This window comes from Mobula birostris, chromosome 17 (assembly GCF_030028105.1).
Source record: "Mobula birostris isolate sMobBir1 chromosome 17, sMobBir1.hap1, whole genome shotgun sequence".
NCBI lineage: Eukaryota > Metazoa > Chordata > Chondrichthyes > Myliobatiformes > Myliobatidae > Mobula > Mobula birostris.
This window is the reverse complement of record NC_092386.1, coordinates 11,822,565-11,836,325: the sequence shown is the minus strand read 5'-3', so window position 1 is coordinate 11,836,325 and position 13,761 is coordinate 11,822,565. Positions and strand designations below refer to the sequence as shown.

Sequence of the window (13,761 nt, the reverse complement as noted above, 5' to 3'; positions counted from 1 at the left end):
CTTCTAAATTCCAGCGAGTATAAGCCTAGTCGATCCAGTCTTTCATCATATGAATGTCCTGCCATCCCAGGAATCAATCTGGTGAACCTTCTTTGTACTCCCTCGATGGCAAGAATGTCTTTCCTCAGATTAAGGGACCAAAACTGCACACAATACTCCAGGTGTGGTCTCACCAAGGCCTTGTACAACTGCAGTAGTACGTCCCTGCTCCTGTACTCAAATCCTCTTGCTATGAATGCCAGCGTACCATTTGCCTTTTTCACCGCCTGCTGTACCTGCATGCCCACTTTCAATGACTGGTGTACAATGACACCCAGGTCTCGTTGCACCTCCCCTTTTCCTAATCTGCCACCATTCAGATAATAATCTGTTTTCCTGTTCTTGCCACCAAAGTAGATAACCTCACATTTATCCACATTAAATTGCATCTGCCATGAATTTGTCCACTCACCCAACCTATCCAAGTCACCCTGCATCCTCTTAGCATCCTCCTCACAGCTAACACTGCCGCCCAGCTTCGTGTCATCCGCAAACTTGGAGATGTTGCATTTAATTCCCTCGTCTAAGTCATTAATATATATTGTAAACAACTGGGGTCCCAGCACTGAGCCTTGCGGTACCCCACTAGTCTGCCATTCTGAAAAGGTCCTGTTTATTCCCACTCTTTGCTTCCTGTCTGCCAACCAATTCTCTATCCACATCAATACCATACCTCAATACTGTGTGCTTTAAGTTTGCACACTAATCTCCTGTGTGGGACCTTGTCAAAAGCCTTTTGAAAATCCAAATATACCACATCTACTGGTTCTCCCCTATCCACTCTACTAGTTACATCCTCAAAAAATTCTATGAGATTCATTAGACATGATTTTCCTTTCACAAATCCATGCTGACTTTGTCCGATGATTTCACCGCTTTCCAAATGTGCTGTTATCACATCTTTGATAACTGACTCTAGCATTTTCCCCACCACCGATGTCAGGCTAACCGCTCTATAATTCCCCAGTTTCTTTCTTGCTCCTTTTTTGAAAAGCAAGGTTACATTAGCCACTCTCCAATCCTCAGGAACTAATCCAGAATCTAAAGAGTTTTGAAAAATTATCACTAATGCATCCACTATTTCTTGGACAACTTCCTTAAGCACTCTGGGATGCAGACCATCTGGCCCTGGGGATTTATCTGCCTTTAATCCCTTCAATTTATCTAACACCACTTCCCTACTAACATGTATTTCCCTCAGTTCCTTCATCTCACTAGACTCTCGGTCCCCTACTATTTCCGGAAGATTAATTATGTCCTCCTTAGTGAAGACAGAACCAGAGTAGTTATTCAATTGGTCTGCCATGTCCTTGTTCCCCATGATCAATTCACCTGTTTCTGACTGTAAGGGACCTACATTTGTCTCAACCAATCTTCTTCTTTTCACATGTTTATAAAAGCTTTTACAGTCAGTTTTTATATTCCCTGCCAGCTTTCTCTCATTATCTTTTTTCCCTTTCCTAATTAAGCCCTTTGTCCTCCTCTGCTGGACTCTGAATTTCTCCCAGTCCTCGGGTGTGCCGCTTTTTCTGGCTAATTTGTATGTTTCTTCTTTGGAATTGATACTTTCCCTAATTTCCCTTGTCAGCCATGGGTGCCCCACCTTCTGAGAAGTTCTCCAAGATGCTTGGAACAACCTACCAGCCAACTTTATTATAAACCACACGACAGTGTGCCAAGGGAATTGATGCATTTTTAAATGCTAAGGATGGTCATACCAAATATTGATTTGATTTAGTATTTTTACTATTTACTGCTCTTTATAGTAAATGTTTTGATATTTAGGAACTTCCCATTTCATCATTTTTGAAAGCATCTCCAGTTTACAGATTTTTTTTCACTTGTGCCTAAGACATTTGCACAGTACTGTATTTATGCTATTTATATTTAAAAAAATTAAAAAGCTACTTCTGTTGCACATTGTTACTACCCATGGCAGATGATTCAATGCATAAGACATCCAGTTAATAATGATCCTGTGAAGTGTCACCACGCAAGTGTTGCCCTGCTTCTGGTGTATCTTTGGAATGAAGAAGGAAACTGGAGTACTCAGAGGAAACACACAGGGTCAAGCGAAGAATGTATAAACTCATCACAGACAGCGGTAGCAATCAGATTTAATGGTCTAGTTAGGATTAACGCTCGCTGGCTCTGTATAGCAATTGTGCTGAGCACTACCCTCCCACGGTTCTCAACACAAAATTGTCCTTATTATACATGTACTGCATTTACTTTGGTTATGGGTTTTCTTGCAAGTGAATTGTGACAGCCTGATGTAGTATAAATTTTCAAAGCATTTTTCTCCCAAATACTTGTATGATCAGACAGACAATGTCAGAAAAGATTTCGCATCTGGAGTGCAATCTTAATTATTCAAGGTTACTTCCTGAATTTAGAAGACCAGTCCAAGTCTTCAAAGAAGCCACTTCCTGATCTGTACTTTGAAGAAGTGTCTCTGATTTGAATAGATAACTTTGAATACTGATATAATTCTAGAGGGTTTACTGTGTCATTGCAATTGTGAAAGCTGTGCCTGCTTTAATTAACCAATAATCACTTTGTGTTTCATTCAGATATTGATGAGTGTCAGTCGAACCCTTGCCAAAACGGAGCCACGTGCATTGATGGCGTCAACTGCTTCACTTGTGTCTGCTTGCCAAGTTATGGCGGTACTGTCTGCGAAAAAGGTAAGCTGAAAGATGTATTAGACAAGCAACACTGTTCAGTGTTTAAGTGAGGTAACTACACCAGAAGTCTGCACATCTGTCAAAGTCATCCGCTTTCCATCTGCAGTGGTGTGGTGATTGATAGCGACAACAGGCAACATAGCCAAGAGATAGGGTGGAGCAGAAAGAAACACCTGCCAAGAGCAATTCAGACACAAAGCCACAAGACACAGGAGCAGAATTGGACTATTGGGCTCATTGAATCTGCTCCCCCATTCCATCACATCCATTTATGATTCTTCCTAACCCCATTCTCCCGTCTTCTCCCCGTAACCATTGACACCCACAATAGTCAAGAACTTATCAACCTCTGCTTTAAACATACCCAATAGCTTGGGCGTAACAGAACTTGATTGGTTCAGACTTCAAAAGTCAGCAGGTGAAATTATAAATGGACGGTATCTCAAATTGGTATTGGTATTCCAAAAACATCAGTAAAGATCCTGGAATTCCAGAGGTAGTTCATGAGAATTATCCTTGGAATGAAAAGGTTATCCTATGAGAAGCATCGGATGGGTCTGGGCCTGTGCTCACTAGAGTTTAGATTCTAAACCCTCGTGAGTACAGGTCCAGTTTAGCTACAAGTGCTTAAGTACAAGAACTCCAGTGATTTCTAAACTTTAGAAGAATGGTGAGGGGGTGGGTGGATCTCATTGAAACCTATTGCATAGATAGAATGGATGTGGAGAGGATGTTTTCTATAGTGAGGGAGGGCACCTTCTCAGAATAGGAGGATACCCCTTTGGAACAGAGATGAGGAGGAATTCTCTTTAGCCAGAGGTTGGTGATTCTGTGGAATTCATTAGTACAGACGGCTGTGGAGGCCAAGTCATTGGGTATGTTTAAAGCGAAGGTTGATAGGTTCTTGATTAGTAAGGGCATCAAAGGTTATGTGGAGAAGGCAGGAGAATGGGGTTGAGAGGGATAATAAATCAGCCATGATGGAATGGAGGAGCAGACGCAATGGTCCAAATGGTTGAATTTTGCTATTATGTCTTATGGTCTTATTCAACTGAACCTGTATTTATCCCTTTCACAAATTAGGTGGCCTGGGACATTGACCACATCCTTACCAATATTTATCTTTTAATCAACATCACGGAAACAGGTTATTTGGTTGTTATCACATCACTGATTGAGGAAGTTGTACTTAAACTGGCTGCGAAGTTTTCTACATTACCACGGTGTCCACACTTCAAAAGTACTTCATCAGCAGTTAAGTGCTTTGAGACATCCCGAGGTCATGAAAAGTACTTTATAAGTGCAAGTCAAGTTTCTTTTATGTTGCAAGCACTATGCAAATGAGAACTGTTGCTTTTAATAATCAGTCCCAGCTGTGACATGCCCCAAAATTGATTCGTCTGCTGACACTCACAGTCTTGGCTTATGTTGGAAGGATGCCCAGCTCAAAGGGGTTCTTAATGAGTGCCTGTGAAAAATGAGGAAAAGATAAACGTCATAATTTATTTTCAAGAGCAAAGCATTTTGTATTTGAATCTAACTTTGGATTACTACCTCTCAACCACCAGGCTCTTGAACCAGTGGGGACAACTTCACTCAATTTCACTTGCCCCAACATTAAACAGACTCCCTTTCCAGGACTCTTCATCAAAAGTTCTCAATATTTATTGTTTATTACTTCTTCTTATTATTACTTCATTTTGTATTTGCACAGTTTGTTGCCTTCTGCACTCTGTTTGAACCCCCTAGTTGGGTGGTCTTTCATTGATTCTATAAGACAAGATAGAGAAGCAGAATTGGACAATTTGTCCCATCAGGTCTGCTCTGCCATTTTATCACAGCTGATCCATATTCTCTCTCAGTCTCAATCCTTTGTCTCCTCCCTGTATCCCTTCATGCCCTGACTAATCAAAAATCTATCAAGTTCTGCTGCAAATACACCCAGTGACTTGGCCTCCACAGCTGCCTGTGGCAATGAATTCCACAGATTCACCACTCTCTGGCTAAAGAAATTCTGTTATGGTTATTATTCCATAGATTTATTGAGTATGCCCACAAGAAAATGACTCCCAGGGTTATATATGGAGACATATATGTACTTTGATAATGAATGTACTTTGAACACTCATGTAATATTAACTGTAATTCAGATGCTGCAGTACAATCACTCTCTGTATGATTTGTAGTTGTTAACCCGTCTGTTGATTACTACATGAACTAAGAAGGATTCAGCAAATCTAGAGTGACACATACAAAACACTGGAGGGACTCACCAGGTCAGGCAGCATTTATAGAAGGGAATAAACAGTTGACATTTCGGGCCGAGACACCGTCAGAACTGGGATACTAACAAATTTTTTGACACGCCAGCTAAGCATTCCTCCCCAATGAAATTTAACTTTGAAAGTATTGCCAGCAGGTATGCTGAAAGAGGCAGTAATTAACTGAGCATTAAAATCTATTCTCAGCAAAGATGTAAAAAGTAAACACAACAGATTCTGATTTAAAGTTTAAACACAAAAGATAAAAAGTGGTGGTAACTTCAAAACATTAAATTAATTCAAAGAAACTCACAGGATTCCAAAAAAAATGGGTATAAGTATAATTCATTCTTTTATGCGAGGCACACATGTATCACGTGGTAGAGTGATGAAGTATGCAATTAACATACTTTTACATGTAACCCATAATTAATTGTTTAAACAACCAAGAATGCTTAATCGATGAATCTTTTAAGAGAAGTTACAAACACAGGAGATTCTACAAATGATTGAAATCCAGAGTACCACACACAAAATGCTGGGGGAATCTCTGCAAGTCAGGCGGTATCTATAGAGAGAAATAAGCAGTTGAAATCTTGGGCTGAGAGCCTTCATCAGGACTGATGAGTTCTTGGGCTGAAACTTCCCGCTTTTATTCCTCTCTTTAGACACTGGTCCGACTTGTTGAGATCCCCCAACATACTGTGTAACTTGAGCTGAGTTTCACAGCCCATTATTCATATTCATGTTCAGTGATTGGGGGGCAGGGGGGAGTAAGTCCTAAATGAATTGGTAGACAGCAAACATGGAAAATAGAAATAAGTCATTTTGCTTCTGGGGAAATCCTTCTGTAGAAATGTTATTGTAAAACTTTCCAAATTCACTCCAATACACATTATAAATGTTTTCTAGCCCTCAGAGGCTTAAATATCTTATTAATTAGGCAAAGCTGAAGATAAAGTATTGCATCAGGATTTCCATTAGGAGTGGTTGTCAATGTTGGAAGGGAGAAAAGGCTAAGGAGTGCAGGATCTCTTCCCAGATTACAAAAATATTTCTTAAACAAGGATTGATTTAGGGGTATCCATGGATATAGAGCAGAGGAAATTCAGTGGCAGACTGCCTGGTTACAAATTTCATATTTGTATGCTTATATTCTTACAGCTTTTTTTTTATTAAAGAACCTCTCACTTACGTTGTTCCCTGTTTTCTCCATAATTAAATTGGGGGCTGTAAGACAGCTCTGGAAAATAGAACAGGGTGGACGTTAGGACCCAGCGGAACTCTCAGGCCAGAGCACTACAAGCCAGATTTACACCACATCAGACAAAAATGTATTTCAAAGCACAGACAGAACTGTCTGGTGTGAGGAGGTGACCACAGAAGTGTATGTCATCAAAAATCTTACAGTATCTATATCTCCCTGCCATACAGATGGTGATAACCGCCCTTTGGACGTTACATTTCAGGAGGAAAAATGTGCATTTTCAAATTGGAGTGGTGTCTGTAGATGCTTATCTGAGAAATGCATGCCAAGTCTGTTTGTCGTGTGTGATTCAGGACTGTGAGAGCTGTTCTAAATATGTCAAAGATCCTTTTAAGGCAGTGTGGGAAGGCATTATTTCTGACTGTTCGACTTCCTTTGTACAGTCTGCAGTTCACTGATCACTGCAGGCTGGGACTACATTGGTAACGTTGCACACCATAACTCTCAGCCACATATTTAATATATTACTACATGAAATATTAAAGAACAGTACAGGTCCTTCAGCCCACAATAATGTTGTGTCGATCTTTTAACCTACTCTTAAGATCAATCTAACCCTTCCCTCCTATATACTGCTCCATTTTTCTATCATTCATGTCCTGTCTAAGATCAGTCTCTTAAATGTTCCTAATGCGTATGTCTCTGCCTCTACCTCTACCTCCAACCCTGGCAGCACAATCCACACATCCACCACTCTTCCTGTAAAAAAAAACTACCTGGTCATTCCACCTGATACTTTTCCCCCATTCACCTTAAAATGATGCTGTCTCATATTAGCTATTGCTGGCCTGGGATAAAGGCATTGGCTGTCCACTCTATCTATGCCCCTTTTGACAGAGTGTGGGTGAGTTACCTCACTCAGCACTACTGATTTTATGATTATAATCCATTGTTTTGCTATAATTTAAAATAAGTGTCAAAACCTTGCATTATTCTATGAAGCATTAAGCTCTATCTGCTGGAAGGAGGCTACATTCATTAAGTGCATTTTATGCAAAATAATTTTTTTCCAAATCTATTTCCTGTTAATATGGATCACTTTCAAATTCCTGTCTCCTTCAACTTTGACAATGAATTTCTAGTTTGATAGTCTGAGTGGTGCCATAAACTTTTTGTTCAAGCACTCCGGACATGCCTGTGTACACAACAGACAGGGCAAACGTTATTAACCTTCAAAGAGCAACATCACATACTAACACGAATCAGCTCATAAACACAAGTGAATCTGCAGATCTGTGGCATTAGAGTCGTAGAAAAGTACAGCACAGAAGCAGGCCCTTCAGTCCATCTAGTCTGTGCCAAACCATTTAAACTGCCTACTCCCGTCATCCTGCACCGGGACCATAGGCCTCCAAACCCCTACCATCCTTTTACCTATCCAAACTTCCCTTAAATGTTGAAATCAAGCTCGCATGCACCACTTGTGCTGGCAGCTGGTTCCACAATTGCATGACCCACTGAGTGAGGAAGTTTCCCCTCATGTTCCCTTTAATTTTTTTCATCTTTCACCCTTTAACCCATAATCTCTAGTTGTAGTCTCACTCAACCTCAGTGGAAAAAAGCCTGCTTGCATTTACCCTACCTATACCTCTCTTAATTTTGGATATCATTAGATACTGGTGATTCAGAACTTTTCAGGTATGATCTATGGAAGGATATTTTAAGAGCAAGAAAGCAACTTAGATTGAAGTTAGAGATGGAATTGGGTGCACATCTGGCAGGGTTTGCAGGCCATCACTTCCTAAAAGGCAAAATCAACTTCATGAGCTGGAGCAGCATGGTAGCATTGTGGTTGGCGTAACACCAGCAACACAGGTTCAATTGTGCTGCTGTCTGTACATTCTCCCCGTCAACATGTGGGTTTCCTCCATGTGCTCTGGTTTCCTCCCACAGTCCAAAGGTATACGGGTTAGTAGGTTAATTGGTTACATGGGTGTAATTGGGTGGTGTGTGCTCATTCCACCATAAGAGCCTGTTACTGCGCTGTAGCTCTAGATAAGTAAAGTAGAATGTACAGTAATAACATTAAGGTAACAATTTTCAGTGATATACAGGTGACATTGGGTGGCAGGGTGGAGATACGTCTCTACCAAGGAGAGATTAGATGCTCCTTCCCTCCACTAGCCTGCAGGTCACCTTGGGGCAAGGTGAAGCACCCTGGTCAGGGTCATGTTAAGCCTTGGGAGCAGGTGGTGGATGGTCGTATGAGCAGCTGGTGTATATCACAAGTCCTGCTTATGTGACCACTGACACCAGGCAGACAATCTCTGAAGAATATTGATAATGGCTGGGGTCACCCATCTTGTAAAGTCACTGCCCAGAAGAAGGCAATGGCAAACCATTTGGGTAGAAAAATTTGCCAAGAACAATCGTAGTCACTATGATCACCTACATCATACGACATGGCACATAATAATAATAATGATAATCATAATAATAATCAGGGTAAACTGTGTACCATGTGTGGGGAGAAAAGAATGGCATACGAGGAATACTTGATGGCTTTGGGCCTGTACTTGCTGAAGTTTAGAAGAATGGGGGTGGGGGGGAGGGGGGTGGAGGATCTAGGCCCAGATAGAGTGGACATGGCAAGGATGTTTCCTGTTATGGGCGAGTTTAGGACTAGAGGGCACAGCCTCAGAGTAGAGGGATGTCCATTTAGAACAGCGATAAGCAGAGGTTTCCTTAGTCAGAGGATGGTGGATCTGTGGAATTCTTTGCCACAGATGGCTGTGGAGACCAAGTCATTGAATATATTTGAGGTGGAGGTTGATAGGTTCTTGAATGGGCAAGGCGTCGGCAAAGGTTATGCGGAGAAGGCAGGTGAATGGGATTGCGAGGGATAATGAATCAGCTATGATGGAATGGTGGGGCAGGCTCGATGGGCTGAATGGCCTAATTCTGCCTCTGTGTCTTCTGGTCTAAATTTCCCCTTAACAGGCTTACATAAGTGGTATGAATGATCAAGTTTCATGATAGAGCTCAGGGGATAGATATTGACCATGACAACTGGGACGTGGAAACTTCTGCACTCATCTGGGATAGCGGATGAAACCTCCTACTTTTTGACGGCTTATTGCTGTACCAGATTACCATCTTCAGTTTTGAGCTCAGGTCCCCAGAGTGAGACTTTAACTCACAACACTCTGATTTATGGCAGAATTGCTTCATGGAGGTACCACTGTAAAACCATTCCTTATAAACAGAGCAACACAGACACAAAATGCTGGAGAAACTGAACAGGTCAGGCAGTATCTATGAAGGGCAATAAAGGGGCCTTATAAATGGATTCACTCTCTCAATATGCAGAATGCTAAAGGAACTTCCTTCCTCCCTTTGAGCCGTGACCAATATTGTCCATTCTTTATCTAAGGAATTTTATTCTAATATTTCATTTGGATTTGCTCTGCACCTTTAAAGATTCAGCCAAATATTTTAATTTCTATGTGATCTTTTTATTTTTCATTTAAAATGTTAAGGATAAAGCTTTGCTTTATCACATATACATTGAAACATACAGTGAAATATCCTGATGAAAGATCTCAGCTTGAAATGTCGACTGTTCATTCCTCTCCATAGATGCTGCCTGACCTACTGAGTTCCTCCACCATTTTGTGTGTGTTGCTCTGGATTACCAGCTCCTCTTGTGCTTATAGAGTGAAATGAGTCATTTTGCAAGGACAAAATGTGATAGGGGCAACCTGCAACTGTTGCCATGCTTCCGGCGCCAACGTAGTATGCCCATAACCTACTGACCGTAATCTTGATGAAGGGTCTCAGCGCACACTGACAACACTTTAGTCTTTTCCATAGATGCTGCCTGACCTGCTAAGCTCCCCCAGCATTGTGTGTACATTACTGTGGATTTCCAGCTTCTGCAGAATCTCCTGAGTCTAACTTTAATCCAATTGTCATTTTTTGGAATGTTTGGAAGAAACCCAAGCGGTCACGGGGAGAACATATAAACTCCTTACAGACATCGGTAGGAATTTAACCCAAACCTCAATTGCTGGCTCTGTGATGCACTACGCTAGCCACTATGCCACCCTCGGCTAGAACATGATATATTAAAAAGACTTCTAATGTTTCTTGAAAAAAGATGCCTTTTTTTTTTCCTCCGATGGCCTGCTGTCTTTGGACATGACTTATAGTTTCTGAGCATTATCACAGGGTTTTTTGTCCACTTCCTTCCTGTGAAATGATGGTGAGTCTCTGACTGGGGTCAGGCAATAAATCTGCAGGGGGGTGGATGGTTCTTTAATCACTTCATACTCTGAGATTAAAGAGCAGGTCGTTTCAAATCCAGGGGGAAATATTTCATTTGGGAAGCTGAAAATCTGGAGAAAGAGATTATAAAGAAAGGATTTAATGAGAGCTTAAAATCATGTTCTCGTGAACTGATTTAACACAATAGCAAAGCAATACTTTAAATTTTCTGTGGTTCACAATTTCTTATTTTGTTACACAATTATTGATTTTTAATAAGCTTCTGGTGAGCTTTACTGATTCTTACTTCATTGCTGCTGAGTTGTTGGATGGATTAAAGGTTTGTTGTAGTTCTGTAGGGGAGGGAGTACCTCACACATTTCTTCCCTGCTGCAATTAGGAAGGTGCACTGCCAATTTTGATGTTTATTTCAGCTTTATCCCAATTTGAAAGTAGATTTATTTTTGATAAACCTGTCCTAGTTTGCAAGTTCTTCTATTTAAAGTGCACTTTTAAATGTACCGTGATACAGAGAAGAGCTTGTCTTGTATAGTGTTATACAGATCAATTCATTACGCAGCACATTGAGCTAGAATAAGGTACAACAATAACCATAAGACCACAGGCTTAAGACACTGGGGCAAGATTACACCATACACCCCTTTGAGTCTGTTCCTCCATTCCATCATGGCTGATTTATTAATCCTCTCAACCCAATTCTTCTGCCTTCTCCCCCCCAACCTTTATCATCCTGAATTTATCAAGAACCTACCACCTTTTGCTTTAAATAAAGATACTGAAAAAGTATAAAGGATACTGGAAGAGTGCAGTGCATGTAAACAATGAAGTACAAAATCATAAGGTAGACTGTGAGGTCAAGAGTCCTTCTCATCGTACAAGCAGCTGTCCTTGAACTTGGTGGTATGTGCTTACAGGTTTTTGTGCCTTCTGTCCAGCTGGAGGCGGGAGAAGAGAGAATGTCCAACTGATTGTCTGAGAAAAAGATAAAACCACACCTTCATTTTTGACATTCTTCCTCCACATCACTTTTCCAATTTTTCAATTTTTTTTTAAAAGTTGATCACTTTAACCAAGTTTTTTGAGGAATATTCAATGAAGGGCCTGAAATATTGACTGCTCATTCCCCTGCCTGGGTGCTGCCTGACTTGCTGAGTTCCTCCAGCGTTGTGTGTGTGTGGGGGCTCTGGATTTCTATCCAGATTTCTTGTGTTGTGTCTCCTTCCCGTCACCTTGAACCAGTATGACCATTCTCCTCTGATTTCTCTCAGTAACAAGATGTTTTCAAGTACAGAACCGTCACTCATTGATGTCTTTCTTTTGTTTTTTGCACCTTTCTCTAAAAACTCCAGAGACTGTTGTGTGTGAAAATCCCAGAAGATCAGCATTTTCTGAGATACTCAAACCACTCTGTCAGGCACCAACACTGAGATCACATTTCTTCCCCGTTCTGATGTTTGGTCTGATTATCAACTGATCCTCTTGAGCATGTCTACATGCTTTTATGCTGCTACGTGATTGACTGATCAGATATTTGCATTAATGAGCAGGTGTACAGGTGTACCTAATAAAGTGGCTCCTGAGTGTATATAGTTAGAAGTGTTAGGTTAAATAATTTCCCCGTAGAGTCTTCCTACTTTACTGCTGAGATGGTAATATGATTTCTGCTGTTGTTTCTCCAGAGCATTGACTCACCTTCCTCCTTTCTGGCATAGTTTAGTCCCATCTTGTACAAATCTGTGTTAGATGCCAGTGACCTACTAATTGCAAGTCTCAAGTAGCTTACACAGATCGGTGTATGCTTCATCAATAAGATTTTACTCTTTGCACTTTAAACTAGTCATCTCCTTGTGCTTTAAGCATCTACACATAAATAAATAAACTTGTTAGAACTAGATTCAAGTTAACAAGACAAAGAACCAAATCTTAATGTGCTAAGCTACATACGCAGATGTCCAAACACAATATTGAGGCCAGCATCTTTTATTAATTTAAGAACTTGGCAATTTGCTTGTTTTTCTCAAAATGAATATTTTAACTGTTTTGTCTCATGGAGACATTAGTTTTATTTGTCACACGTACATTGAAACATACAGCGAAATGCGCTGTTTGTGTCAACGACCAACACAGTCTGAGGATATGCCGGGGGTGGAGGGTAGCCTGCAAGTGTCACTATACTTCCAGGGCTAGCAAAGCATGGCCACAATTTACTAAACCTAAACTGTACATCTTCGGTGTATAAGATGATGAGAGGCAATGATCGTGTGGATAGCCAGAGGCTTTTCCTCAAGGCTGAAATGGCTAACATGACGGGGTATAGTTTGAGGTGCTTGGAAGTAGGTACAAGGGTGTAGTCAGAGGTAAGTTTTTCACAGAGAGTGGTGGGTGTGTGGAATGCACTGCCAGCAAAGGTGGTAGAGGTGGATACAATAGGGTCTTTTAAGAGACTCTTAGATAGGTAGATGGAGCTTAGAAAAATAGAGGGCTGTGCGGTAAGGAAATTCTCGGCAGCTTCTAGAGTAGGTTACATGGTTGGCACAACATTGTGGGCCGAAGGGTCTGTAATCTGCTGTAAATTTTTCTGTTCTATGTTATCTTTGGAATGTGGGAGGAAATCGGAGCATCTGGAAAAAACCCACGTGGTCATGGGGAGAATGTGCGAGCTTCCTACAGACAGCGGCAGGACTTGAATCCCAATCAGTGATGGCTGGAATTGTAAAACATTATGCTGACCTCTACACTCCTGTGCTGGTTGATGCAGTTGGTAGTCATTAAACAACACTCACTGACTATTTATGTAGGGTGGTGGGGTGGAGATACTTCTCTAACAAAGGAGGTGTAAGGTAGCCTGCAGGTCACCCTGGGGCAAGGAGTAGCACTTGCTTAGCCCCCTGAATCAGGGTCACGTGAAGCCTTGGGAGCAGGTGGTGGATGGTTATATGGGCAGCTGGTGTATATCACAAGTCCCGGTTATATGACTACTGACGTCAGGCAGACAATCACTGAAGAGTATTGATAATGACTGGGGTCACTCGTATTGTAAAGACACTTCCCAGAAGAAACCAATGGCAAATCACTTCGATAGAAAACGCTTCCTTCACTAGTGCAGCATGGTCAAAGACCCATGATCGCCCACTTTATATGACATGGCACCTAGTGATAATGAGCTATTTATAAAACCCAACAAGGTTTTTAATAATGGAAATCAGAAATAGATCAAGCTAGGTTTCAAGTGCCATTTTACCCTTGCCCATGATAAGCAAATGCTGATAAGCCACACTTT

The 13,761-nt window shown here is 41.1% G+C and overlaps 1 protein-coding gene across 3 annotated transcripts in view; it reads left to right on the top strand.

The window, feature by feature from the left end:
• Positions 1–13,761, top strand: part of LOC140211503 (uncharacterized) — a 211,065-nt gene that overhangs the window by 156,262 nt on the left and 41,042 nt on the right. For all 3 annotated transcript variants that reach the window (XM_072281269.1, XM_072281270.1, XM_072281271.1), the window contains exon 11: positions 2,613–2,726. In XM_072281269.1, coding sequence (XP_072137370.1) covers positions 2,613–2,726 — 114 coding nt within the window. The remainder of the gene's footprint in view (positions 1–2,612; positions 2,727–13,761) is intronic.